The following is a 27,895-nucleotide window of genomic DNA, read 5'->3' on the forward strand; positions in this document are numbered from 1 at the left end:
CCATTAAAAAGTTGAAATCCTTAAGGATGGAATAAAACTTTGATATGTCAATTCGGATATATGTCAGATGAGTGAATGATGAAATTGAAATGAGCACAGATTTTGGTAGAAGGACTAGGGGCCGATCTATTAGAGGAATAGGGGGAAGGGAAGTAAGGAATATGGAAGAGGGGAGAAAAGGAGGGGGATCTAAGAAGAGTCTAAAAGGAGGGAAATTTTCGAAGGATGGGTAGGTAAGAGTTAGGAAGGAAATCCGTGTCACTTTGTTTATTAAGGCTGTTCTGTTGTTTTTTTATGTGTAACATTTCAGAAATTAACCTTTTGCTATAAGATGGTTCTCTATCTAAAACCTCGATTTGATCCCATTCAAAATCATGATTGTGTTCTAATCTGTGGCTCGAAATGGTAGAGGGAGAACCAGATCTTTTATTAATGTCATTGCGATGCTCTTTGATTCTAGTTCGAAGTTGTCTCTTTGTTTGGCCTACATAAGAGGCATCACAATCATGACACGAAATTTTATAAACCACTCCGCTTTGTTGCATAGGATCAAGAAAATCTTTGCCAGTTTTTATAAATTTGTCTAATCGGTTATTACAATAGTAGGCAGTATTAAAATTGTATTTTTTAGAAATGGACGTAAGTTTTTCGGAAATATTGTTAACATATGGGATTATAAAAAATTTGGTTCCTCTCTCTTTAAATTGAGATGTATTATTTTTATTATTATGTAGTAAGAATTGAATCCTTTTATTAATAGTAGAAAAAATAAATTCTAAAGGGTAGCAATTATTTAGCAAAATCGAAATTGTGTGTTTTAAATTTTTTTGTTGAAATTTAGGATGTGATAGTCGAAAAATTTTATCTACTAGATTTATAATGACACCCTGTTTATGTATCAAAGGATGTTGGGAATGGAAATTTAGGTATCTTCCAGAGAAAGTAGGTTTATGGTATATATCAAAAATAAGTCTGTTGTTATCGTTAATGATTAAAATATTTAAAAAGCTAATCTGGTTGTCCGTACTAGTTTCCAAAGTAAAGTTTAGTCTCTCGTGTATTGAGTTAAAAACGTTAAGAATATTCTCAAATTCATCACCATCCGCTGATAATAAAATGTCGTCTACATATCTATAGTAAAACCTCAAATTACAAGTTAACCGACCAATCGCCTCCTCCTCCAAGTCCCGCATAACAATGTCGGCCAAGACAGGTGACAAAGGGGAGCCCATGGGTGTGCCAAAAATTTGTCTATAAATAGTTTGATTAAACGTAAAAAACGTGGAGTTCAAAACCAAATTCACCGCAGTCATAAAATCATTTTTGTTTAGATGAGTATACTTTTTTATAAGGTCCCATCTCTTGGTCAAACTAATGTTAACAGCCTCAGAAGGGATATTAGTAAAAAGAGAAACAACGTCCAGAGAGGCAAGAATGCAACTCGGATCGAGTGTTACATCTTTCAATTTATTCACCAGATCGAAGCTATTAGTAATGTTGCTCTCCGGACGCGGTAAACTTTTATATATTATGTTGTGTAAGTAAACCGCGAGAGAATGTAGGGGGCTGTTAACAGATGAGACAATTAATCTTAAAGGACAACCAGATTTATGAATCTTTGGCAACCCATAAACTCTAGGCAAAATGCCATCGGAGGTCATGATTTTTTTATATGTATACTCATCGATAAGTTTTCTTTTCTTCCATCCGGACAAGAGAGTGCGTAACCCGTCAGTAATCTTTCTGGTAGGATCTTTTTTCACAATATCATATGTAGAACTGTCAGAAAGTAGAGAGAGTACTTTGTTATTATAATCAACTATGTTTAATGCAACTGTGGAATTGCCCTTATCGGCTCTGGTAAATAAAATGTTTTTGTTTTCCCTAATAAACTTTTTTGTGTGAAAGAGCCAGTTGAATAGCATTTTTTGAATATGGTTATTGTTGTTGTTAGCTTTATCTAAATTGTTGATAATCTGGATGGATTCGTTTCTAACGGCAACTTGTAAGTCTTCATCGCATCTCTCTAGATTTCTTTCAATGCTTTTAATGAATTCGAAAGACGTAATTTCTCTATTGGTCATTGGCAGATTAAAACGATGTCCTAGTTGTAAAAGTAATATTAACATTAGTTTGACCAAGAGATGGGACCTTATAAAAAAGTATACTCATCTAAACAAAAATGATTTTATGACTGCGGTGAATTTGGTTTTGAACTCCACGTTTTTTACGTTTAATCAAACTATTTATAGACAAATTTTTGGCACACCCATGGGCTCCCCTTTGTCACCTGTCTTGGCCGACATTGTTATGCGGGACTTGGAGGAGGAGGCGATTGGTCGGTTAACTTGTAATTTGAGGTTTTACTATAGATATGTAGACGACATTTTATTATCAGCGGATGGTGATGAATTTGAGAATATTCTTAACGTTTTTAACTCAATACACGAGAGACTAAACTTTACTTTGGAAACTAGTACGGACAACCAGATTAGCTTTTTAAATATTTTAATCATTAACGATAACAACAGACTTATTTTTGATATATACCATAAACCTACTTTCTCTGGAAGATACCTAAATTTCCATTCCCAACATCCTTTGATACATAAACAGGGTGTCATTATAAATCTAGTAGATAAAATTTTTCGACTATCACATCCTAAATTTCAACAAAAAAATTTAAAACACACAATTTCGATTTTGCTAAATAATTGCTACCCTTTAGAATTTATTTTTTCTACTATTAATAAAAGGATTCAATTCTTACTACATAATAATAAAAATAATACATCTCAATTTAAAGAGAGAGGAACCAAATTTTTTATAATCCCATATGTTAACAATATTTCCGAAAAACTTACGTCCATTTCTAAAAAATACAATTTTAATACTGCCTACTATTGTAATAACCGATTAGACAAATTTATAAAAACTGGCAAAGATTTTCTTGATCCTATGCAACAAAGCGGAGTGGTTTATAAAATTTCGTGTCATGATTGTGATGCCTCTTATGTAGGCCAAACAAAGAGACAACTTCGAACTAGAATCAAAGAGCATCGCAATGACATTAATAAAAGATCTGGTTCTCCCTCTACCATTTCGAGCCACAGATTAGAACACAATCATGATTTTGAATGGGATCAAATCGAGGTTTTAGATAGAGAACCATCTTATAGCAAAAGGTTAATTTCTGAAATGTTACACATAAAAAAACAACAGAACAGCCTTAATAAACAAAGTGACACGGATTTCCTTCCTAACTCTTACCTACCCATCCTTCGAAAATTTCCCTCCTTTTAGACTCTTCTTAGATCCCCCTCCTTTTCTCCCCTCTTCCATATTCCTTACTTCCCTTCCCTCTATTCCTCTAATAGATCGGCCCCTAGTCCTTCTACCAAAATCTGTGCTCATTTCAATTTCATCATTCACTCATCTGACATATATCCGAATTGACATATCAAAGTTTTATTCCATCCTTAAGGATTTCAACTTTTTAATGGGACACCAAAACATTTTATCAAACTTTATAATCTTTGGACCTTCTTATATTCAACTGATATTATAATCAAAGGTAAATGTTGCTCTGTTTTTCTTGCAAATCATGTGACTAACGTCTTTTCCATTCGTGTGTTGGGTTATATTCGTTTCACATTTTTGTAATAGTCTCTATTTTACTTCTTTTATTCATAATTTTCATAGATTGACCGACCACTCGTCGGCTTCTTTTTCTTGCAATCCGTTAAGCATAGTGAAGGTGTGGCAAAAGGAAAAATGTCTTCAGAGCGTTGCTGTTACATGTCGCATATTAGAACACATTGACTCATAATTGGTTCGAATTTTGAAGACACATTTACTTCTACATTTTATCATGGACACTCAAGTAAGACCTTCTGACCTGCTTTTATTATACTATGACTTTGCGTTTGCGATAATAATTCATTATTATTTTAATTTACTTTGTATATTTTATTTTACAACGAATTTTTAAATTTTGTCAACCGATATGCGTTAGCCTTGCGGAACATATTTGTTTTTATTATTGCATGTTTCTTTTGTAACGTTTGTTTACTTATTTTGTTATTATCACTGAAGATGGCCGAAATAAATGTGCCAAAACGTATGAACTGACAATTTAGTTACTTATTATTTTTTGAGCATCTAACACCCGGCTCTGGGTCAATACAGCCAATTTATTTTTTAATAAGTTACCTTAATACTTTTATGCACAAAATAATGAGACAAATGAATTGGTATAAAGAAAACACATTGGTTTTAAAAAAAAGTATGCAGTTGCATGTTGCAAATTACATATTTTTTCTTGAAAGTAACTATGTGTTTTCTTTATACCAATTGATTCGTCTCATTATTTTGCGCATAAAAGTATTAAGGTAAGATTCCCGAAAATTGAATGTTTTACAAGATATTTTGAATTTTATGTCAAAATGCTGTAACTTTCAAGCCTCATTACTCAAAAAGTACTTAATGAAAAATAACTTTATTATAGTGTTTTGAAAAGCTCTTGACACCAGCTATTAGATTTTGGAATCAAAAATAGAGTGTTCTATTTAAAAAAACAAATTTGACCTCCATATGACCTTGACATGTACACCCTAGGTTAAACCAATGTCATCATCGGATGTCCCCCTCCAAACTCAACAACTTTGGTCTGAATCATTTTTCTTGAAAATGTCTCTTTAAAAAGTTATTTACGTGGGGTTTTTAAAATGAAACACCCTGTATATAATATACAGGGTGTCAATTAAGTCCCGGGACGGCTGAATATTTTCTCATGTAAGGTATTTTTGAAAAAGGTCAAGGTCATTTCTGAAGTAATTTTCAACGAGGAATTTAACGGTGACTTTTAATTTGACCTTGAGCTTGACCTTCAAGGTCATTTCAAGGTTAGGTTAGGTTTTTTAAATAGAAACCCCTATTTTTGATTCCAAAATCTAATAGCTGGTGTCAAGAGCTTTCCAAAACACTATAATAAAGTTATTTTTCATTAAGTACTTTTCGAGTTATGAGGCTTGTAAATTACAGTATTTTGACATAAAATACAAAATATCTTGTAAAACATTCAATTTTTGGGAATCTTACCTTAATACTTTTATGCATAAAATAATAAAACGAATCAATTGGTATGAAGAAAATACATAGTTGCTTTCAAGAAAAGGTATGCAGTTGGATGTTGCAAACTACATACTTTTTCTTGAAAGCAACTATATGTTTTCTTTATACCAATTGATTCGTTTTATTATTTTATGCATAAAAGTATTAAGGTAAGATTCCCAAAAATTGAATGTTTTACAAGATATTTTGTATTTTATGTCAAAATACTGTAATTTACAAGCCTCATAACTCGAAAAGTACTTAATAAAAAATAACTTCATTATAGTGTTTTGAAAAGCTCTTGACACCAGCTATTAGATTTTGGAATCAAAAATAGGGGTTTCTATTTAAAAAACCTAACCTAACCTTGAAATGACCTTGAAGGTCAAGCTCAAGGTCAAATTAAAGGTCACCGTTAAATTCCTCGTTGAAAATTACTTCAGAAATGACCTTGACCTTTTTCAAAAATACCTGACATGAGAAAATATTCAGCCGTCCCGGGATTTAATTGACACCCTGTATATACAGGGTGAGGAAAAAGTACCGGGACACCTGAATAACTTCTGAACGGTTTGAGATATCGGATTGAAATTTACAAGGTTACAATAATATCACACAATCTATCACATAACACCAAAAACGCCCATTTTGACACCCCCGGGTGGCGGGGGGTGGAAGGAGGGCGAGAAAATTTTAAATGGAATGTGGGGTCGAATGAGGGTTCGTTTGAAAGAACTTTTCGAGATGAGAACAACGCGATGTCGCCGAAGTCTCTACGATTTTTTTTCGCAGAGTTATGATTATTTAAACATTGAGATTTCGCAGTAGCGGAGGGCCCACGACAAGGACTTGAGAAAGACTTTCCGCGGACACGTGTGGATAAAATTGCATGTAGGAAGGCATGTGGGGTGTGCGTGCTTGCGCAGTAATTAACGACTCCAAACCACCTCTACTGTGTGTGTGTGTGGGGGGGGGGGTGTATGTGTGTGTGTGCAAGACCGTCGCGGGCCCTCCGCTACTGCGAAATCTCAATGTTTAAATGATCATAACTCTGCGAAAAAAAATCGTAGAGACTTCGGCGACATCGCGTTGTTCTCATCTCGAAAAGCTCTTTCAAACGAACCCTTACTCGACCCCACATTCCATTTAAAATTTTCTCGCCCTTCCTTCCCCCCGCCACCCGGGGGTGTCAAAATGGGCGTTTTTGGTGTTATGTGATAGATTGTGTGATACCATTGTAATCTTGTAAATTTCAATCCGATATCTCAAACCGTTTAGAAGTTATTTAAATGTCCTGGTACTTTTTCCTCACCCTGTATAATCGATTCTTTTCATTATTTTACATTAAAAATGTAACGGTGCAGTCCGCAAGCTGCATCGTTACGGCTACGGACCGTCCATCGTCCGTAGCCCACCAAGGGCGCATCGAGCACCGATAAACTTCTTATCAAAACAACGGCGATCAATCGCCAAAAATCCCCCACACCCGCCGTTCCGAAATTCCGTTTTGTGGGGGACTCGCCGCCGAAACCGCCGATGCTTGCCGATTCGAAGCCATTCGGCTGCCAGCCGGGTATAAAAGAGGCCCGGCTGTACGTCTTCTCACTAGATCCTGTTCGCTGTTAGCCAGCGAACAATCCTGCTGCGAGCGTTCTCGTAGTCCGACCGAGAGTACTCGGATTCTATGCCTTATTCCAGGTATACGAGCGTTCTCGATACCGTTTCTATCTCCGATACGAGCGTTTTCGTATACCCGTCGAGCGTACTCGGCTCCTCCGGGCATCGATCTTCGTATACAGGGCATTCCCTCATACTTAGTCAAGTCGCCGCTCTAAATCCGCCTTCGTACGAGTGTTCTCGTACGTCCGCCGACCAGATTCGGCCTCAAAGCCTTTAGTGCGAGCGTTCTCGTACTCCCGTCGAGCGTACTCGACGACCTGTTCCTAATCTCGCGTTACCGCGCACCGGGATTCATCCGCAGAATCCATCCGGCGGGCAAACTACGTCGATCAATCCGCGCCGTCAAGCGACCCGTCACGATCTACGATCGAACGGACTCGCGATACCGTCACGAACGCACTCACCGACGAGCGTTGCGTTGTACCAACCGTTGCGACACGATCGTCCGCGCTCTCACCGATCGCACCGAGACGCCTCACGTCGAACTTTAATAATTCGTTTACCGTTACTTTAAATAATTATTTTACCGTTGGCTTAAATAATTATTTCACCGTCGCTTTCATATTTATTTAACCGTCGCTCTTGTATTTGTTTCCCGCCGCTTTAATCACTATTTCGCCGTTCGCCTAAATAATTGTCTCACCGTTGCCGATACTTCGGATTTATTTCACGCCGCTTTCAGTAATTATTTCGCCGTTCACCCAAATAATTATTTCACTATTGCCGATACTTCATCTTTATCTCACGCTGCTTTGTATTTATTTCACGCCGCTTCAATAACTATTTCGCTATTGCTTACTAATTGTTTCACCGTTGCTTAAACTAATCTCACCGATACTTTTACGATTATTCCACGCCGCTTTGACTAATTATTTCACCGTTGTTATTATACCGATCGCACCGATACTTTTCTATTTTACGCTACTTATCTGTTCTTTCGAATTCGCTTCGCACACGTTTCGCATGTACACACGAACATTGAGGCAGATCATTTGAAGCAAGTCATTTCAACATTTTACTTAATAAACGTTGTTTCTTTACTTTGTTATAAACGAGCATTTGTTTTATTTGACATACCCCCAACCGACCGAACCTGGATTCCGGCGAGCTACTCCGCGTCCGCCGAAGCTCACACGGTTTCAAAAATATTCAGATAAAATCAAGAAAAAATGAATATTTTATGAAATAAAAGAAAGGAGCTTAGAGAGCCAACGCTAGGTCTTCGTGCAAAACAATTATATTATATATGAAAACATACTGACATCAGGCCTTCTTCAGTGTCATACAGATAAATAAAATTCAAACATAAACGGACGCTGGTTAATACATTGAGATATGTGCTTATAAAATAAAATGCGCTTGAAAACAAATATGATTTAACAAAATAAATAGCTTGTATCTCATAACGTAGAGACAGTAGAGAAATTAGATGTAGTATCATGTATTCCATAGAGCGAGATGCAAACCAGCCGCAAAATTGGTTGAGTTAAAAAAACATTGAAAAGTTGAAACTCTAAAAAATAATAAATGAATCGTTATGAAAGTAATCTTTAATGTGTAAAAAAAATGAATAAATTTGAACGTACATAATTGATCCATATCGCTGTCATCTAAATCCAAAAGAGTGGAAGAGCAGATAATAAATGTTACTAGATCACTAGTTCGAACATTAATGTTAGCAATGCTTATTAAATCTTTAGGGCGTGACTGAAACATAGGATTTCTCTTAGGGATTAGGATCGACGCGTGTGCAACGACTGTTTACACGAAACTCTTCTCTATGTCAGTCACGCTCCTAATATTTATCCGACCTTCTCTCAATAAACTTGATATAAAATATACGTTTTAACATTTTTAAAAGTAAAATTTATTAATTTACTAAAAGTAAAAGAGAATACGTCAACTAATATAACGAAGGGCCTTGTCTGCATTGAGATTTACTGTATCATAAAACGTTGATACGTATGGTAAATAGGATAATTGCCCTAATAATGACCACGACAGAAAGAAATTTTTAACGGAAACTACAATTAACTTATTTTAGAAGATAATTTATAATACTAAACCCACATAGCAAAGATCTCCCCAGGACATCCCAATTTGATCGAAATGGTCCCAGTTTGATCCAGAGTAGAACGTTATCCGTAGGATTACCTGAGGATATCCCGTGTAGCATGTCCTGTGGATATCTTATGTACGATCTCCGTGGGACATCCCATTTTGATCAAAATGATCCCAACGATACAAATCGATAATAAATAGTTAATCGTAGGATTTCCTGAAGATATTTTTAGTACAAAAAATATACGTACATTAAAATTGCTGTTTCTTCAAATTTAGCAAAAGATTTCTTACATAAATATTTTTTAGTAAGACATTTTTTTTTGCTTAATTTGAACAGAGAACAAATTTAATTTTGTGTGCATGCGTAGACACACATATAACATACAAATATAATTTTAATCCGTCTATTTGTTAAGATCAAAGTACAAGTATATATAGAGAAAATATTTATTTCTATTATATGACGATACTAGAACTTGGTCATCGAGTTCTTGATTCGAGAAGCCAGTATATACAGTGATGGGAGAAAGTTCCGTAACGTCAAATATCTTGGAAAATAATGATTATGGAAGAAAATGTTCGATACAAAAGTTTTAGTATATTAACTGGTCTATTATATGGTTATATTGAAATGACTTTCATGTGACCTTGAAAGACACCGCGAAAGTCAACTTTGAAATCTTAAATGGAAACTCCTATTTTCTATTACATATTCTTAAAGCTAGTGTCAAGACGTTTCCGAAACACTATAATGAAGTTATTTTTTATTAAGTACTTTTCGAGTTATAAGGCTTAAAAGTTACAGCTTTTTGACATAAAATACAAAATATCTTGTAAAACATTCAATTTTCGGGAATCTTACCTTAATACTTTTATGCATAAAATAATGAGACGAATCAATTGATATAAAGAAAACACATTGTTGCTTTTAGGAAAAAATATGTAATTTGCAACATGCAGCTGCATATTTTTTTTTTAAAGCAACTATGAGTTTTCTTTATATCAATTGATTTGTCTCATTATTTTACGCATAAAAGTATTAAGGTAAGATTCCCAAAAATTGAATGTTTTACAAGATATTTTGTATTTTATGTTAAAATGCTGTAACTTTCAAATTATTATATCATACGCAGTTCATCTTTCTATATACAGGATGTCCCATTTTAAATTACGCACCTGAATATCTCGTCAGGAGAGCCACCAATCCGAAAATAACCCTTACAAAAGTTGAGTTCGGAGGGGGACATCCGATGAACATTAGTTTAACCTAGGGTGTACATGCCAAGGTCATCATCGGATGTCCCCCTCCAAACCAACAACTTTTGTAAGGGTTAATTTCGGATTGGTGGCTCCCCTGACGAGATATTCAGGTGCGTAATTTAAAATGGGACATCCTGTATATCACAAATAAGGTTATGTTTGCGAGATGTTGGCTAGTAGAACACCACTACTACAATTTTTATTTATATATTTTATATTAATTTTTGTGCTATATATATATATATATATATATATATATATATATATATATATATATATATATATTATATAAATTTTATTTTTATTGTGACTATTTTTTCATTATATAGTAAATAAAAAATTTAAAAAAATTTTTTAAAATTACATATTTTATAATAAAATATGCTTTAAATGTACTATTATTTATATTACTTATACATACTTTACCTTTTTTGAAATGTGTCTATTTCTTAAAATAATGTAATATAATAGAAGCTTTTATTTTTAAAAATTTTGCTAATAATCTTTCCTTTATGCTCATAAAGATACTTACATGTCAAATGTCTATATAAAATATTTGAAAAAAATATGTATTTTAAAAAAATGTTTCTAGAATTGTTTAGTTTTAAAAGAGTAATAAAAAGTAGTAATAAAACAATATCTTGATAGTGGTGTCATTAAAGCGAGATTGTCGTAATTTTTTAAAATATAAATAATAATTAATATAAAACTTTTCGAGAGAAAAAGAGAGAGACGTCACTTATTAAGATTACTGTTTTATTGCTTCCTTAACTTAAAACTAAACATTTCTGTTTAAATCTTTTTAAAAAATATATTTTTTAAAGACATTTTAAATAAATATTTAAAATAGATATTTTTCTGGGTGGTATTTATAGTCCGATTTTATATTTAGAATTGTCTTATGATTTCATTCAACTAATGAAATAATGTTGCGCAATCATTTTATTGATTGAATGAGGTTTTAAAATAATTTCGAATATAAGATCGGATTATGAACACTATAAGCTTATTGCCCTAAGGATGTGTTCGAACTGGTGAGAAGTGAGATAGAGTCAATTGTGTAGAAATGTGTTTATTTCTTTGTCAGAGAGAAGTATGTATGTACAGTTGTGTTTGGAGCTTGAGTGCGCCAGCGGCACATTTGCGGCAAAGTGTAAGGCCGCGAGTTTAGAATGAAAGTTGACGGGCGCGGTAATATATTACCGGCCGCGTCTGCATGATTGGAATCGGGTCCTAAAAAGAACGATTCTTGCGAGGGTGCATGTTGCATCCCTTTCCCATGTGTCGGAAGTATTCCGTGCGGGAAGCGATCCTCTGCATGGTAGTTGCTCTGTGAGCAAGCCCTAGGCGGCGAGGTTTGCGTTGCGGTGGAGTATGTCTCCGTTGTGCCATGCGCTGCGACCGTCCGGCTCTCGGTGGCGCAAGTGAGTCTGCGAGCCGAGGCGGGAGAGGCCTTCGCATTCGGATGTCCTCTCGAACGTGAGTGTCCCGTGGGGGCCGAGTCAACCGGGCACAGAACTCTAAGGGAATTGTTTTCCGCTGTAGAGTCTGTGGTGGCGACGGCGATGCTGGTGCGTCAGCTGACCGTAGATGCACATCCTATGTGAGGTGTACGGTCAGAGCTGGGACTGAGTCTCTCGCTTCCGTGCCTTTCCAGGCACTGTGAAAAGTCGAGAAGACTTGCTGGTTGCGCTCTTCGAAGCAGAGCTGTGACTCCGTTCAAGGGCCCTTAGTAAGAGCTCGCCTTGAAGCGAGTGAGTGAAGAAAAATCTGCGACGAAGCTCTTTTATACAGCTTCGATCGATGCTTGATCGCGAGAAAGCTTTTCACCGCCTGCGCAACCTGGTGGTGTAGCCGCAAGCTCGTAACTCGGCAGAAGCCCTACGGCGCGTAGCGGCGCCGCGGCGTATTATGCCGCTTCAGTGTAGCGGTGTGGCGGTGAGCCGCCACAAACACCATCCTATATTCAACGATTTTATCTGGATTTTATCTGGATAAAAAAAGATATCCAGGAAACATTGTTGGGATTTAATTTAATCATATGTAGGATATCCCAGGGATATCCCAGGGATTTATTTTTGGATGTCCTACGGATATCTGAAAAGCGGATATTCGGATATCTTACGGCTTTGTACAGACATCCCAGGGATATCTGAAAATCCTTTACATTACATCCCACGGACATCCGTAGGATGAAATTTTGCTATATGGGAAATAGAGGATATGAATGTTATACGCTGTAATGTTAAGAACGATAATTTAAGATATTATGCGTGTGTTTTAAGACTAGTTAGACTTAGATATTACACACTGAAAATGATAAAAAATATGGTCGAAAAGTTTGTGCAAATGGTTATACAGGGTTCTCAGAATTCGCGGACACGGAATGTAGTGTGATTATCCGTGCCAGAAGAAGTAACTTTTTTCTCTTGCAAAATTGTGTCTGAACATTACTTCTTAAATGAGAGTAACTTTAAGCTAACGAATGAGCGCTCTAGGTTACGCATGAATAGCAAGCGTCACACCCGAAATAATCCAACGTGCACAAAAAAATCTTATACGTAGAGCAAATATGTGTGTACAAATGAAAGGAATGCATTTTGAGCATAAACATTTAATCGGCCCTTTTTAGGCTCACAACACTTTTAGAACATTGGAATAATAATCTTAAATCAAAATTATTCACGTGTTATCTAATCTGCTTATTTTATTTTTAGTTGTTGCTTCGGCATGCCGATATCCATTAGAAAGTGTTCTCTTATTAAGTAAGTATTCAAAATAGCGATATTTAAATATTAGGCATAGTTCTTACAAAATCTTTAACAAAATAATTAAATAGCGTACACGCTCACGCGCCACGCACGCCGTGCGCGCACCGCTCTTGATTCATGCGTAACCTTAGAGTGCTCATTCGTTAGCTTAAAGTTAACTCTTATTTGAGAAATAATGTTCAGACACAATTTTACCAGAGGCAAAAGTTACTTCTTCTGGCACGGATAATCACACTGTACATTTCGTGTCCACGAATTCTGGGGTACCCTGTATATTAATAAAAATATTTATTTGAGCACTAAGTTCTAGCTCCGACTTTAATAACTTCTTTCAAATTATTATTTTATAATAAGAAAGTCAAAGTAATTACAATTGTAAAATTATTGAAATATTATAATATTCTTTCGGAACCTCTTAACAAGAAATCCGAAAGATAAAAGCGCTGACAACTCAGTATATTTCCGGCTCGTACGAGTTATCGAAGAATCGTGCAACGTAGATACGGAGTTCGATCAAAAAGACTTCCAAAATTGCAAATGATTGCTGTTGCTAAAATATCCCCTCTGTCTAAATTCTAACAAGTATAAAAACGCCGTCGCGAGACCACGACGGCGGGTCGTGACAAATCTTTGAAAAAGTATGAACGTACGTTATCTCAAAGTTCTGAGTATAAAAGATCAGAATAAACATATAACGGAACTTAGTTGTAAGAAGAACGCAAACTTTTACTTTAAGAAAACTCAAGATTTTTCCAAGGAAATAAAATCTATTTGTTGGGGATAATTCTTGGCTACAGTTATTATTAAACTTTTTCCGGCGGATTCCGAATTTAATATTTTGAACTCCCCCGTCGGAGGATACAAGTGTAACATTAACGGCTTATTTTTAAAAGATGCGATTTTGAAACATAATAAAATCACATATGGTTGAATTCAACGTAAAAAATTCTACAATTTTTCACATTATAAAAATTTTGAAACTCGCAAAAATAATAACAAGGGGTGGGGGTAAATTAGAAAATATAACATTTTAAAAAATCCAGCTACGCGGTTATAAAATACCATAATGTACTATAAAATTTTTATTCCAAACATTTTTTATATTTGTTTTTGTTTTCATAATATTTACATAGAAAAAATCTGTTTTTCTTTCAAAGAGTATCATCCCTTAAACCTTCAATTAGGCACGTATAAAAAAATACATGTCACCTAAAATTATATGCTTTGCAACATATTTCAACGAGAATCAAATCGGAGAGGGACACTTGTGATGATTTCCTTGTAAGTGTGAGGTATCCTTTCGACATCCTCACCAGGATGTGCGCTTCGGTATACCGCAACCAGAAGTGGTTGATTCTCGAAGGGACGGTGGTGGATGCACGCATTAGTGCACGCATTAAGGCTGACGCGTTGAAGTCGGCCGTCCAAGAGTGCCTAACAACGTGCAGAACATACGGGCGCAGGGTGTCGGACGCCATAGCCCCGAGGCTAATGACATGAGTGGAAAGGAAACACGGCATGCTGACTTTCCACCTCACGCAGATGCTTTTGGGGCATGGTTGTTTTGGTGCGTTCCTCAGCCGCATTGGAAAAGAACCCTCTCCAAGGTGCGCTTATTGCGGCGAAGTCCGGGATGATGCTCAACACACGTTGGAGCATTGCCCACTGCTTGAGCAGAACAGAGACTGGACTTGACCCTCAAGATTGGGGTCCGCCTGGGATATTGTCGAGGCAATGTTCTCAGACGCTTGAAAGGCCGTAAACTCCCTCTGCCGAACAGTTCTTACCACCAAGGAGTTGGCAGAGAGAGAGAGAGAGAGAGAGAGAGAGAGAGAGAGAGAGAGAGAGAGAGAGAGAGAGAGAGAGAGAGAGAGAGAGAGAGAGAGAGAGAGAGAGAGAGAGAGAGAGAGAGAGAGAGAGAGAGAGAGAGAGAGAGAGAGAGAGAGAGAGAGAGAGAGAGAGAGAGAGAGAGAGAGAGAGAGAGAGAGAGAGAGAGAGAGAGAGAGAGAGAGAGAGAGAGAGAGAGAGAGAGAGAGAGAGAGAGAGAGAGAGAGAGAGAGAGAGAGAGAGAGAGAGAGAGAGAGAGAGAGAGAGAGAGAGAGAGCGGCAAACGCGCAGAGTCCCTGGGTTAACATACCCAGTTCTGCTGGAGTCCGAATCGGACTAGGTTGAGCCGGGTAATTGCCTCTAGTGACAAGGGGGTAGCCCTCTATTTTTTTTTCGGTCATTAAACCAAGGAATTCGCGCGGTGCGTGTTTTTTTTCTACATAGGGTTGGGTGGGCCTTGGTCCCACCTCCGACGCTTTTTCTGGAGAAGCCGAGGTCCGTTCCTCCCTCCATTTGATATCTGGGGCTGGTACCCCCAGTTTTTATTGTGGACCCCGTAGTCTAGGACAGGGCCGATGGAGGATCGTCTCGAAATAATGCCATACTCTGGCAATTGCCGAGACGGCTCTTCAGTCAAGGCCTTGGCTTTAATTAAGAAGGTGAGGTTTTAGTAGTAGGTAGGCACCGTCTTCCGTTAACAGAGCCTAAATATCCATGGCTCTATGGAGGCTCTATGAATCCCATACTCCCTCGGGAATCGTGCCCGGAGGGTCTTTTGAGATTTTCATACCTCACAAAAGTGTGAGGTGTGTCACTCCTCATGGGAAAGAAAGAAATTTAGATAATCTGGACAGGAAAATTCTACATTAGGGAGATAGGGGTGTGGATCGAAATATTCCACTGTGATAGCGGGAGATATGTCCGGACAGGTTGTCTCGATCAGCGAGATCAAAATCTAACAATTCGTCCGGAAGTTGATTAATTAAAGAGAGTATGGACGAATATAATTCTGCGAGAGATAGTGATTTGGGTTTGGAAGAAGACTGACGTTGAGGAGAATCCTGAGGGTTTTCTGGTAATAAATTGTGTGGATCTATTTGTTACTGTACTAGTGGTTTAAATAGACGCGGTCGTGTCAGTCGCCATCTTGGGTTGGTGGAAAGCCTCAACGCGACTAACAATTAATTGTAAGTCCCGATCTGAGTAAATCGCTAACGACTAAGTTCGAATTTTTCCGGGAAACCTTCATGGACCGCGCAACAAAAATGATGAGAAAAAACGGTGGAAAAACTGTTGAAGAAGAACTGTGTCAGAACGGCTCCAACACGTGTTTTTATATCTTTTTCTTTAGGTGAATCCATTCGAAAAATTTTAGAATTTCGAGGCGGAGGTCAAATAAGAATTAGTTTTACAAGGAAATTTTAATGCGGGGAAGGATGGTGTCACTTCCAGCTAATAGGATTAGGGTTTAGATAATAATATCATTTATGATGGGGATAGTATAAAAGGGTCTTAATGAATAAGAAGTAGCGTTGCTTTGGGTCCATACATATGGAAGATCCGTACAGTGGGGGTAGGTTTTAATATTACATAATCCAGAAAGTGTTAATTAACTTGGCGGGGGGGGGGGGCGCATCTCCGTATCTTAAGATCTAGGTAGGCGTAATCTTTGGGGTATAAGATGAACCGATGTGTAGTCTATAGAAGCAGTTGATCTAATTCTTGACTATCTGATTGGAAGGTTAAAATTCGGTGGGGTACAAGGGGACAGTGTCTTGTTGCGTAAGATTGCGGATCTAATATTTTAGACAATTTATGACGGTCGCGTATCCCTGGAGTCGCGTGGAGAACATAGCTAACGCATCTTGGTTTTCCAGACCTACCGAACACGTGCGCGGTGTTAAATTTAAACGCTTTCTTGGCGCTCAACTCCGACCATTGCTCAGCACATTTTATCTATTTAAAAGGATTCCCCTTTATCGGAATCCATGAGTGTAAACTAGCTGCCTACAAATGGCAGCTTATCTCTTAGTTTACCATCTGGAGTAAGTGAAAATTCTAGTTAAAGCAAAGTAAAGTTTCAATTTTATGGCCTTTTGGCGCCAATAGGTGAGTGCTGGTTGGTTAAGAGGGTTTGGAATGTCAACGCCACCTGCTACTTTTACTTAAGATTCTGTGAGAAAAATCGAATTCACAAAACTCCATAGGAAAGCCAATTCCGGCATTAAGATAATCTTTTAGAACTTTTGGTCTGTGCCGCGTTTTCTGGTGTTCAGTCTGGTGTTTTCGTTCATCCGAGAAGAAAAGAATCGTGGAGTCTGATCAAAACGTAACAATAGTAAAGACCAATGTTTGCAAGCAAGGACATAGATAATATCGTAAATAACATTAACCAATCAGAATTTACTAAACAAGGAATGGAATGGTCCCTAATCTACCTGCCTCTTTTATTATTTAGCCTGGTTTTAAAATATTATGTGAGCATTCTAGTATAATATAGAGTTCACTGATTAAGAAGCAAACATCGCCTTCGCTGCCGTTGCGAATCATAACGCGCAGTAAAAACGAGAAAGAAAAAATTTCTGTTCTTTTCTATTATTCAAAATAGATCAAATAGTGCCGAAACGCGAAGCGAACATAGACACAATTCTTGGTTTGTGTACGTCGTTCTCTCCAACAGCCCGAAACTACAGACAAGAAATGGTAACATTCAAATTAAGGCGTCTTAAATAAATCATTCACAATCAGTTAATTTAAGTTAAAGTTTATGAATTGAGTTGTTTTGATTAAAAAAAGCTATTTTTATTATAAAATTACAAAGTCTAAGAATGATATACTGACAATGAGCAGCTTTGAGACACATCCGATGCAAAAGCGGAGGTTAAACGCACCGAGTACTTATTAAGTAAGTCCAAATATAAAGTCTAAATATAAAGTTCAAAAACCATAGAAGAACTGGAGAAATCATTGGTTTGCATAGAATGCATCTACATAATAATTGCGATGATATAATCTCAAACCAATATTTCTACTTGAAACTTCTTTACTATCTAAACTGTTCAAATCTTCAAATATTATTAATTGAAGATATATTGATCAATTACTGTTTACGTTCAAACTGAACTGTACTTAATATTATTAATTAATACATTATTATTATCAGAGCGTTAGTAGTTTTCAGAAGTTTATCCAAAATATAAACGTTCAAACAAAGAGAAAATATTCTATTATATAAATTATTAATATAAAGTACTTACTTAATAATATTTTGGTGTTCCTCAATACATACATGTATGTAATCCTTCGTTTTTGTACTTTGTAAATTGCGTTGTAGAACTTCTAATCTAGCCGTCGAATAACAGAGAAATATAGCGATTAAGATGTCAGTATTGAAACATAGGACACATTCTATACCACTAAAAACTTGTGATACATAAATTATATATCTTCTCAATGCTGTATCCATAAAAGATGGGTACCATACATCAACGGGAAAACGTTCTTTTGTAATCAAAGGACGAAAACAAATAATGAGGCCAGCACAAGACAACAATATAGTGTTCACCAATAAAATTAATGTATAATGATCCACATGTTTCTGCAGAATATTCATATCGTTCTTATCGGCCGTTTTCAGGTAGTTTTCGATATTTTCTAGAAGATACTATAAATAAAAATGTTATTACACATAAAAATATTATTACACAAATTACACAAATTTTGTATTATAAATATTTACAGCTATATTCTATAATTTATTCTTTTAAAATATATACTAAATATATAAAATAAATATAAAATTTTCTTAATATCAAATTAAATATTTTAATTAAACATGATAAGCTTTATACAATTTAAATTAAAATATATTAAGGCTGAAATAATGAAATAAATTCAAAGGAATAATAAAATATTAAACAACCTTTCATTTAATTCGTCCGTAAAAACGTTTTAATTTGTAATGTAATATTTCATTTATTATAAACTTGAAGAAGACCTGATAACAGATCCAAACGTTGTTTTTACTATTTGTCTTTGAATACACTAACACGACCATCGAGCAACGGCTGTTTAGCTTCTTATTTAATCCTTTGAATTCATACAATTTATTGAAATTTATATATATATATATACAGGGTGTCCCATTTAACTTGAGACAACTAAATATTTCGAAAAATAAGCATTGTACAAAAAAATGTCCCAAATAAACTTTTAATATTATCAAGAGGGACGTCTGCCTGTGTAAAAATTAACCCGCCCCCACCGCCCCTTGGGGGTGGGGAGGGTAGCAACTTTGAAATTTTAAATGGGAAATTCCATTTTTAATTGCAGGTTCGGATTCCTTGGAAAAAAATACGTAAGTTTTGTCCGAGACATTTTTTCGAATCGTGATAGATGGCGCTGTAATCAGTGAAAATTAGTTTTTGCCATTTTCTCTCACCATCGGGGTGCTTTATTTCGGTGAGTCCCCTCGCCTCTCACTATTCAATTACAATAAATGCTCGAAATGATGACCTTCCATTTCGATGCATTTATTAACTCAAGCTTGGAATGCTTGTACACATGTAGAAAGTGTATCTGGCGTTATTTGTGCGCAAGCATATCTAATACGTTCCACCATGTTTTCTCGAGTATTTGGTACTTCTGTATACACTTTTTCTTTAAGGTAACTCCACAAAAAGAAATCTGGTGACGTAAGGTCTGGCGATCTGGCAGGCCAATTTACCGGACCACCTCTACCGATCCAGCAATCATTGTAATTACGATTTAACACTTCTCGTACTATTGCTGAATAATGTGCTGGACAACCATCATGCTGGAACCACATGTTCTGTCGCACTTCGAGAGGTACATCTTCCAACAGAATCGGTAGTTCATCTTGCAATAAGTTACGGTATTTTTCTCCGTTCAATGTACCTTCAATAAATACGGGACCGATTAGTTTGTCACCTATGATTCCGCACCAAACGTTAACGGACCAAGAACGCTGATGCTCAACTTCACGTAACTAGTGTGGGTTTTCCACACTCCAGTAATGCATGTTGTGACGATTAACATTGCCATGGTTCGTGAAAGTTGATTCGTCGGAGAACATTACTCGATAAAAGAATTGTGGGTCTCTTTGTATTTGTGTGAGTGCCCAATTGCAAAACACCACTCGATTATTAAAATCATCGCCATGAAGTTCCTGATGCATTGAGATATGATAGGGATGGAATTTGTGATGCTTCAGGATTCTCGAAACACTAGTACGAGATTATTAAAAATGTAAAATAGCTATGTTGACCCAGAGCCAGGTGTTAGATGCTCAAAAAAATAATAATTAACCAAATTATTAAATCATACGTTTTGGCACATTTATTTCGGCCATCTTCAGTGATAACACAATAGAAAGTAAACAATCGTTACAGAGGAAACATGAAAGAATAAAAACAAATATGCTCCGCAAGGCCAACGCATATCGGTTAAAGAATTTGAACGCTCATTATAATATAAAATAAAATAGTAGTCAATTAATACTGCGACGCAAAGTCGTCGTATAAAAATTGCAGGTTTCGCACATATTTATGTATGTCAACAGGTTTCAAAATTAAAAAGAAAAAGAGATCTTACTTGAAATGTCCAGGTTATAAATAATATAATGTTACAGTAAACGGATAGATTGTCCACACAATGTGTCTTCAACTTCGAACATATATGAGTCAGACTGTCCTAGTATGCGACATGCACAGCAACGCTTAAAAGTCATTCTTCTTTTTTCTTTTTTTCTTTATGCTTTACAAATTGCAAACAATGAAACAATAAACATCTTTTAATTTATTCACAAGATTAAAACTATATTAATAATATGGCTACTTGGACGCGGCAAGCTTTTTATTATATTATGTAAGAAAACAGCAAGAGAATGAAGGGGGCTGTTCACAGATAAGACAATCAATCTTAAAGGATAACTGGATTTATGAATCTTTGGCAACCCATAAACTCTAGGTAAAATGCCATCGGTGATCATGAGTTTTTTATATGTGTACTCATCAATAAGCCTTCTTTTTTTCCATCCCGACAAGAGAGTACGTAATCCGTTAGTAATCTTTCTAGTAGGGTCTTTTTTAACAATATCATATGTAGCATTGTCTGAGAGTAGAGAGAGTACCTTGTTATTATAATCAACAATGCTTAATGCAACTGTGGAATTGCCTTTATCGGCTCTGGTGAACAAAATATTTTTGTTTTCTCTCATAAACTTTTTTGTGTGAAAGAGCCAGTTGAATAACATTTTATGAATATAGTTATTATTGTTGTTAACTTTATCTAAATTGTTGATAATCGGGATGGATTCGTTTCTAACGGAACATTGTAAGTCTTCGTCGCATCTCTCTAGATTTCTTTCAATGCTTTTAATGAATTCAAAAGACGTAATTTTTTTATTGGTCATTGTTTTATAGCAAGAGATTGATTTCAGAAATGTTACACATAAAAAAGCAACAAAATAGCCTTGATAAACAAAGTGACACAGAATTCCTGCCTAACTCTTACCTACCCATTCTTCATAAATTTCCCTCTTTTAAGACTCTCTCCAGACCCCTCTCCTTTTCTCCCCTCTTTCATATTCCTTCCTCTCCTCCCTTTTCCTTTAATAGTTCTTTTTCCTTCTACTGAAAATTTTTCCTCACTCTAATTTCATCTTTCATTCACCTGACATATATCTGAATTGACACATCAAAAAGTTTTTAATTCATCTGCAAGGATTTCAATTTCTTATCGGACACCAGAACATTTTTTTATCAAACATTTTGACAATTCGACTCTCTTATATTCAACTGTTTGTGTGCGTAGAGGTAAATATTGCTCTTTTTGTCTTTTATTTTATATGACTAACGTTTCTCTCTATTTATGTGTTGGATTAACTTTGTTTTTACAATTTAAAAAAAAATTTTTATAATGGTTTTTATTTTTATTTCTTTTATTCATCTTTTTCATAGATTGACCGATCAGTTGTCTGCTCTTTCATTGTTTGCAATTTGTAAAGCATAAAGAAAAAAAGAAAAAAGAAGAATGACTTTTAAGCGTTGCTGTGCATGTCGCATACTAGGACAGTCTGACTCATATATGTTCGAAGTTGAAGACACATTGTGTGGACAATCTATCCGTTTACTGTAACATTATATTATTTATAACCTGGACATTTCAAGTAAGATCTCTTTTTCTTTTTAATTTTGAAACCTGTTGACATACATAAATATGTGCGAAACCTGCAATTTTTATACGACGACTTTGCGTCGCAGTATTAATTGACTACTATTTTATTTTATATTATAATGAGCGTTCAAATTCTTTAACCGATATGCGTTGGCCTTGCGGAGCATATTTGTTTTTATTCTTTCATGTTTCCTCTGTAACGATTGTTTACTTTCTATTGTGTTATCACTGAAGATGGCCGAAATAAATGTGCCAAAACGTATGATTTAATAATTTGGTTAATTATTATTTTTTTGAGCATCTAACACCTGGCTCTGGGTCAACATAGCTATTTTACATTTTTAATAATCTCGTACTAGTGTTTCGAGAATCCTGAAGCATCACAAATTCCATCCCTATCATATCTCAATGCATCAGGAACTTCATGGCGATGATTTTAATAATCGAGTGGTGTTTTGCAATTGGGCACTCACACAAATACAAAGAGACCCACAATTCTTTTATCGAGTAATGTTCTCCGACGAATCAACTTTCACGAACCATGGCAATGTTAATCGTCACAACATGCATTACTGGAGTGTGGAAAACCCACACTAGTTACGTGAAGTTGAGCATCAGCGTTCTTGGTCCGTTAACGTTTGGTGCGGAATCATAGGTGACAAACTAATCGGTCCCGTATTTATTGAAGGTACATTGAACGGAGAAAAATACCGTAACTTATTGCAAGATGAACTACCGATTCTGTTGGAAGATGTACCTCTCGAAGTGCGACAGAACATGTGGTTCCAGCATGATGGTTGTCCAGCACATTATTCAGCAATAGTACGAGAAGTGTTAAATCGTAATTACAATGATTGCTGGATCGGTAGAGGTAGTCCGGTAAATTGGCCTGCCAGATCGCCAGACCTTACGTCACCAGATTTCTTTTTGTGGAGTTACCTTAAAGAAAAAGTGTATACAGAAGTACCAAATACTCGAGAAAACATGGTGGAACGTATTAGATATGCTTGCGCACAAATAACGCCAGATACACTTTCTACATGTGTACAAGCATTCCAAGCTTGAGTTAATAAATGCATCGAAATGGAAGGTCATCATTTCGAGCATTTATTGTAATTGAATAGTGAGAGGCGAGGGGACTCACCGAAATAAAGCACCCCGATGGTGAGAGAAAATGGCAAAAACTAATTTTCACTGATTACAGCGCCATCTATCACGATTCGAAAAAATGTCTCGGACAAAACTTACGTATTTTTTTCCAAGGAATCCGAACCTGCAATTAAAAATGGAATTTCCCATTTAAAATTTCAAAGTTGCTACCCTCCCCACCCCCAAGGGGCGGTGGGGGCGGGTTAATTTTTACACAGGCAGACGTCCCCCTTGATAATATTAAAAGTTTATTTGGGACATTTTTTTGTACAATGCTTATTTTTCGAAATATTTAGTTGTCTCAAGTTAAATGGGACACCCTGTATATACAGGGTGTCTGGCAATAATCGCTCCACCTCATATACACGTTATATAGAGGAGGTAGAGGAGGTAGAGGAGGTAGAGGAGGTCAAACCGAGTAGAAAAGTCCTTTACCATTTTTTTATTTTCATAATAAGTACTGAGTAATTAACGAAAAAAGATCGGTGAATCTGCGGGAGTAAAGCGCGCGCGGTGAGAAGGACGTCCCACAGCTACGCGATCATTGAGCGCGCGATGAAGCGGTGAGAGGAGCAGCGGCTATCAATACGAGCAGCGTATAATACTACAGCACTGCGTCGAATTATTCTCTCACACTTTCTCATATATTCTCTCTCTCTCTCTCTCTCTCTCTCTCTCTCTCTCTCTCTCTCTCTCTCTCTCGTTTGCGAAATTTCCGTAGTGCAACTTGGGGAAGTCGAATTCGTTGACCCTTGGCACCTGGTACGAGGAATTCCCGTAGCGCAACTCCCGAAAGTCAAATTTGTCGACCCTTGGCACCTGGTGTGAAAAATTTCCGTAGCGCAACTCGCGAAAGTCGAATTTGTCAACCCTTGGCACCAGGTGCGCGGAATTCCCGTAGCGCAACTCAGACAGACAAAACGCGGACAGACAAAAAAACAATTAAAAACCAGAATTAATGAACACAAGAACAACATTAATTCCAACAATCTCTCCGTGATATCGTTGCACCGCATTTGATTGGGAAAATGTAGAGATAATGGGCAGGGAGAACTCTTATTGGAAGAGACTGACATCAGAGATGATTCAAATTAAACGCCAAAAATCGGCCATAAATAAACAGAGCGGCACGGACCTTCTGTCCGAAGCCTATTTACCTATCATAAAATCATTACCGTCCTAATTCTCCTTCCTAAATTCCCCCTTCCACAATAACGTTTAGTTTCTTTCTGTACCGTACGTTTTACCCGTTTCGATCTCACGCAGTCAGTCACTGACTTCACTAGACATCAATTGCTAACACGTTACACAAGTAATTAACAATTTAGATATTTTTTATGCTTTTTCATTGTTTTATTATCTTTATTCTTATTTTTTGTTTTTGTTTTTTAATGTGTTTCTCGTGACCAGTTTCTTTCTTTTCTAATTCCGGTATCTTTTATCTACACAGTAGTGTTCATCTAACACACACAACATGCGATTCAGTCTGTTTTAAATGGATTCTTTTAAAATACCAGGTATGTTACAAGGAATTAATTTACACTGCAGAGAATGTATTTGTAATTATATCCGTCGAATTTTAGCTATTGTACTGAAGATGGCCCGATAGTGGCCGAAACGTATACTGTTCTTTAATAAAGAAAATTTGGAAAAAGAATAAACTGCAAAGAACATCCGGCATTGGCTCTCGATCCCAATTATCATTATATATATTTATATATATTATCATTATATCTTATATTTTAGTTGCTACAAACTTCCAAAAAGTCGACTTTGTGCGCGCAGGATAAGAGACTTAGTAGTGTCATTTTTTTAACTTGGCCGGAAATACTACCGCGTCTCCTGATAAAGATTATATTTGTTGACTAAATTACCATTATGGTTTGAGAATCAAACCACGTCAGGCCGAATTGTAGCGCGTCTAATTTCGGGACGTCGCGAAAAACAAGATTCGCGATTGAGCGCTCGCTAATAAAAGAATATAAAAAGATCGATAACAGCGAGAAGTAGACATTCGAGTAACGACGTAAATGACAGAATTGATTGTGCAATTGTAACGAAGTGATAAATAAAGAATATTCCAATGGACATCGTATATATTTAATATATTTTAATTGCTATGCGCTTGCTACATTTTTTGGCTCAAAGTAGAGATAAAAAATTTCAAAAAACGATTTAACGCACGAAAGTACAATCATCAAGTTTTACAATGCTTATTAATTCTTTGTGTGCTATGATTTTTCGCATAGTTTCAGTCATTTAAAAATTGTTTTTTGAGCGCCTGAAAAGTGTTCCTTATTTTTTGTGGAATATATAATCAGAGTATATAATCAAATTATAAATATGAATATCCTCAAAGTAATAAAAATATTATTTATGTATGTTTAAAATTATTTACTTATAAAATTTTTTTTAATCTTAAAATTTTTAGTTAACTTTAAAATTTTATACTTAAATAAAGTGAGGAAATAGTCCCGAAACGGCTTAATATTTTTAAATCTATATTTTAGAAAAAAAATGTTTTAGATAAAAGTTGGATATAATGTTTTATTTAGCTGTTATTTAGCAGTGTCGTTTTTTGACTTTGGCGATCACCCTGAAGATCAGATCTAGTTCATGATAATAATCTGAGATTGCATTTCTCTACAATACGCTTTAGATATATTGTAACTATAACTATAACTATAGTTTATGAGGCAAAACAAATACTTAAAGCATATTGTAGACACGCAATCTCAAATTTTTTACTAGCGACTAGCCTATTGCCTGACAATTGGCAGATAATACTTTAACAAACTAATTTAAACACGCACGCACGCGCACGCGCGCACACACACCAATCAAACAAAGTTGTATGTGGTACAATTTGATTTGCGTTATACCGGCGGTATCTTAACTTCGACAGTTCACAGATTATATAATTTATTATCAAATACTAATGTTATATATCATTTTAAAATTGGCTTGACAGCGGCTTTAAGATTCTATAACAAAAAATAAAGGGTTCTATTTAAAAAAAATGTAAGTGACCTTAACCTGATTTTCAGGGTAATCGCCAATGTCCATATATGGCACAACTAAATAGAACATATCCTATAACTTTTGTTTAAAACATTTTTTTCCAAAATCTATAATTTTAAATACATTAAAGAGATATTCTCGCTTTCGGTACCGTTTTCGACGCGTTTTTCAGAAATTTTTTTGGGGAAAAATATAAAAGTTATAAATAACTTGGTACATTTATTTCTCTATGTTTCCAAGTTCTTTATAAATTTTTGCAAACATTAAAAAAAAATTTTGTAAAAGTTATAGACGTGTTCATATGAGCGTGTCAAAAAAACTTCGGCTCATTATTGCCACGATTCAAAGCGCATAAATTATCTGAAACAAAAAATTCAAAAAGATTCTTAATCTATACACTTGTAACCCTGATAGCACAAAAGGTTTCAATTACGTTGCAGAGATATTACAAGTGTCTGAATTGTATATCATTACATTTGTTATATTTCTGAGACATTCATTATTGAAACCTTTTGAAATGTTTCTGCATTGTACTGGATGGAACCTTTACAATTGAAATGTCTCTTCAATGTAATATTTTGCAACATTACGAAATTAAAGATTTCGAAAGGTTTCTGAGGCTTCTCAGAGTGCAATTATTTGTGTATCCTAACTACGACGATATTTATTAAAAAATTGATAATCGCGATAAATACGCGATCGCGCTCACGGTGTGCTTTATCCCATCCACATGCTATCGCATGCTACCGGATTATTATCAGTGTTATTATCAGTGATATTACTGGAGCAAATATTTTTTAACATTTAGTGCACGAAGAACAAGAAGATAAGTTGTCAAACAAAAAGGTATGTTTAAACAATTTAATATATTATATTTCCCTCCTCGTGTATAAGAAAATTGTTTTAAAATTGTTTAAAAGCAAGCATTATAATGTGTCTTGTATATATTAATTATTGCAGATATAATCGTTTTCATATAGTCATTTGCCACTACCATAGATATATTACATATAGATAGAGCTTTGTACCATTTTTGCTATAGTGCAACACGTGGCAAGATAATGACGGATTTTCCTCCTTCGCGCATGCGCATTCGTATATTTATCTCGGCGGATACAGCACTTTTACATAAAATTAGGTTATATCCTTGGCTGTCATGGATAAACAGAAGATAAATGCGCGATTGCACATGCGCGAGGGAGGAAAAGATAATTTTATCTTGGCACGCGTAAGATTCACAAAGCTCTATCTATATGTAATATATCTATGGCCACTACACATTGAATTACATTTATGTTAATCCATTAGTAAGTACATATTTATTTTATAATGGATAATAAAAGAAAAATATTTTCTTCTTATTCGAAACGTCATATTCGACGACTAATTAAGAAAAATACGGCGATCGATATAAATAATATATTGCACTTTATACCGAGATGTTTTCACCGCCTATCTTCTGGTAACAAGCATTTAAGAGCAGATGATGTTCGTCAAAATCAAAATGATAGTAGGCAATTCAAATATTGTTGCAAATGATGACAATGTTGACAATTTGTACAATATTGATGAAGAGCCAAATAATCTTAGTAATATAGAGTTACCTAATAATGTTGAGTTAATGATAAATGAAGAGAATAAATCACTAACAGAAAGTAATACTGACGAAGTCGATTCTGTAAATAAATCTGCGAATGAAATGGATAATGCAAATGCTGAAAATTACAGTGATTTCAAGAATAATCTGTGTCGTTGGTGTGCAAGATGTCGAGTATCGCATAAGACTTTCAGAACTATTAGTTGTTTTACGGAAA

General features: G+C 35.6%; 1 protein-coding gene across 1 annotated transcript in view; it reads right to left on the reverse strand.

The window, feature by feature from the left end:
* LOC136999858 (odorant receptor 10-like) overlaps positions 1-27,895 on the reverse strand; it is a 233,579-nt gene that overhangs the window by 195,790 nt on the left and 9,894 nt on the right. The window contains exon 2 of the mRNA XM_067354659.1: positions 17,972-18,378. Within this exon, the coding sequence (XP_067210760.1) occupies positions 17,972-18,378 (407 nt within the window). The remainder of the gene's footprint in view (positions 1-17,971; positions 18,379-27,895) is intronic.

This window comes from Linepithema humile, chromosome 5 (genome assembly GCF_040581485.1).
Source record: "Linepithema humile isolate Giens D197 chromosome 5, Lhum_UNIL_v1.0, whole genome shotgun sequence".
In the NCBI taxonomy this organism is placed as follows: domain Eukaryota; kingdom Metazoa; phylum Arthropoda; class Insecta; order Hymenoptera; family Formicidae; genus Linepithema; species Linepithema humile.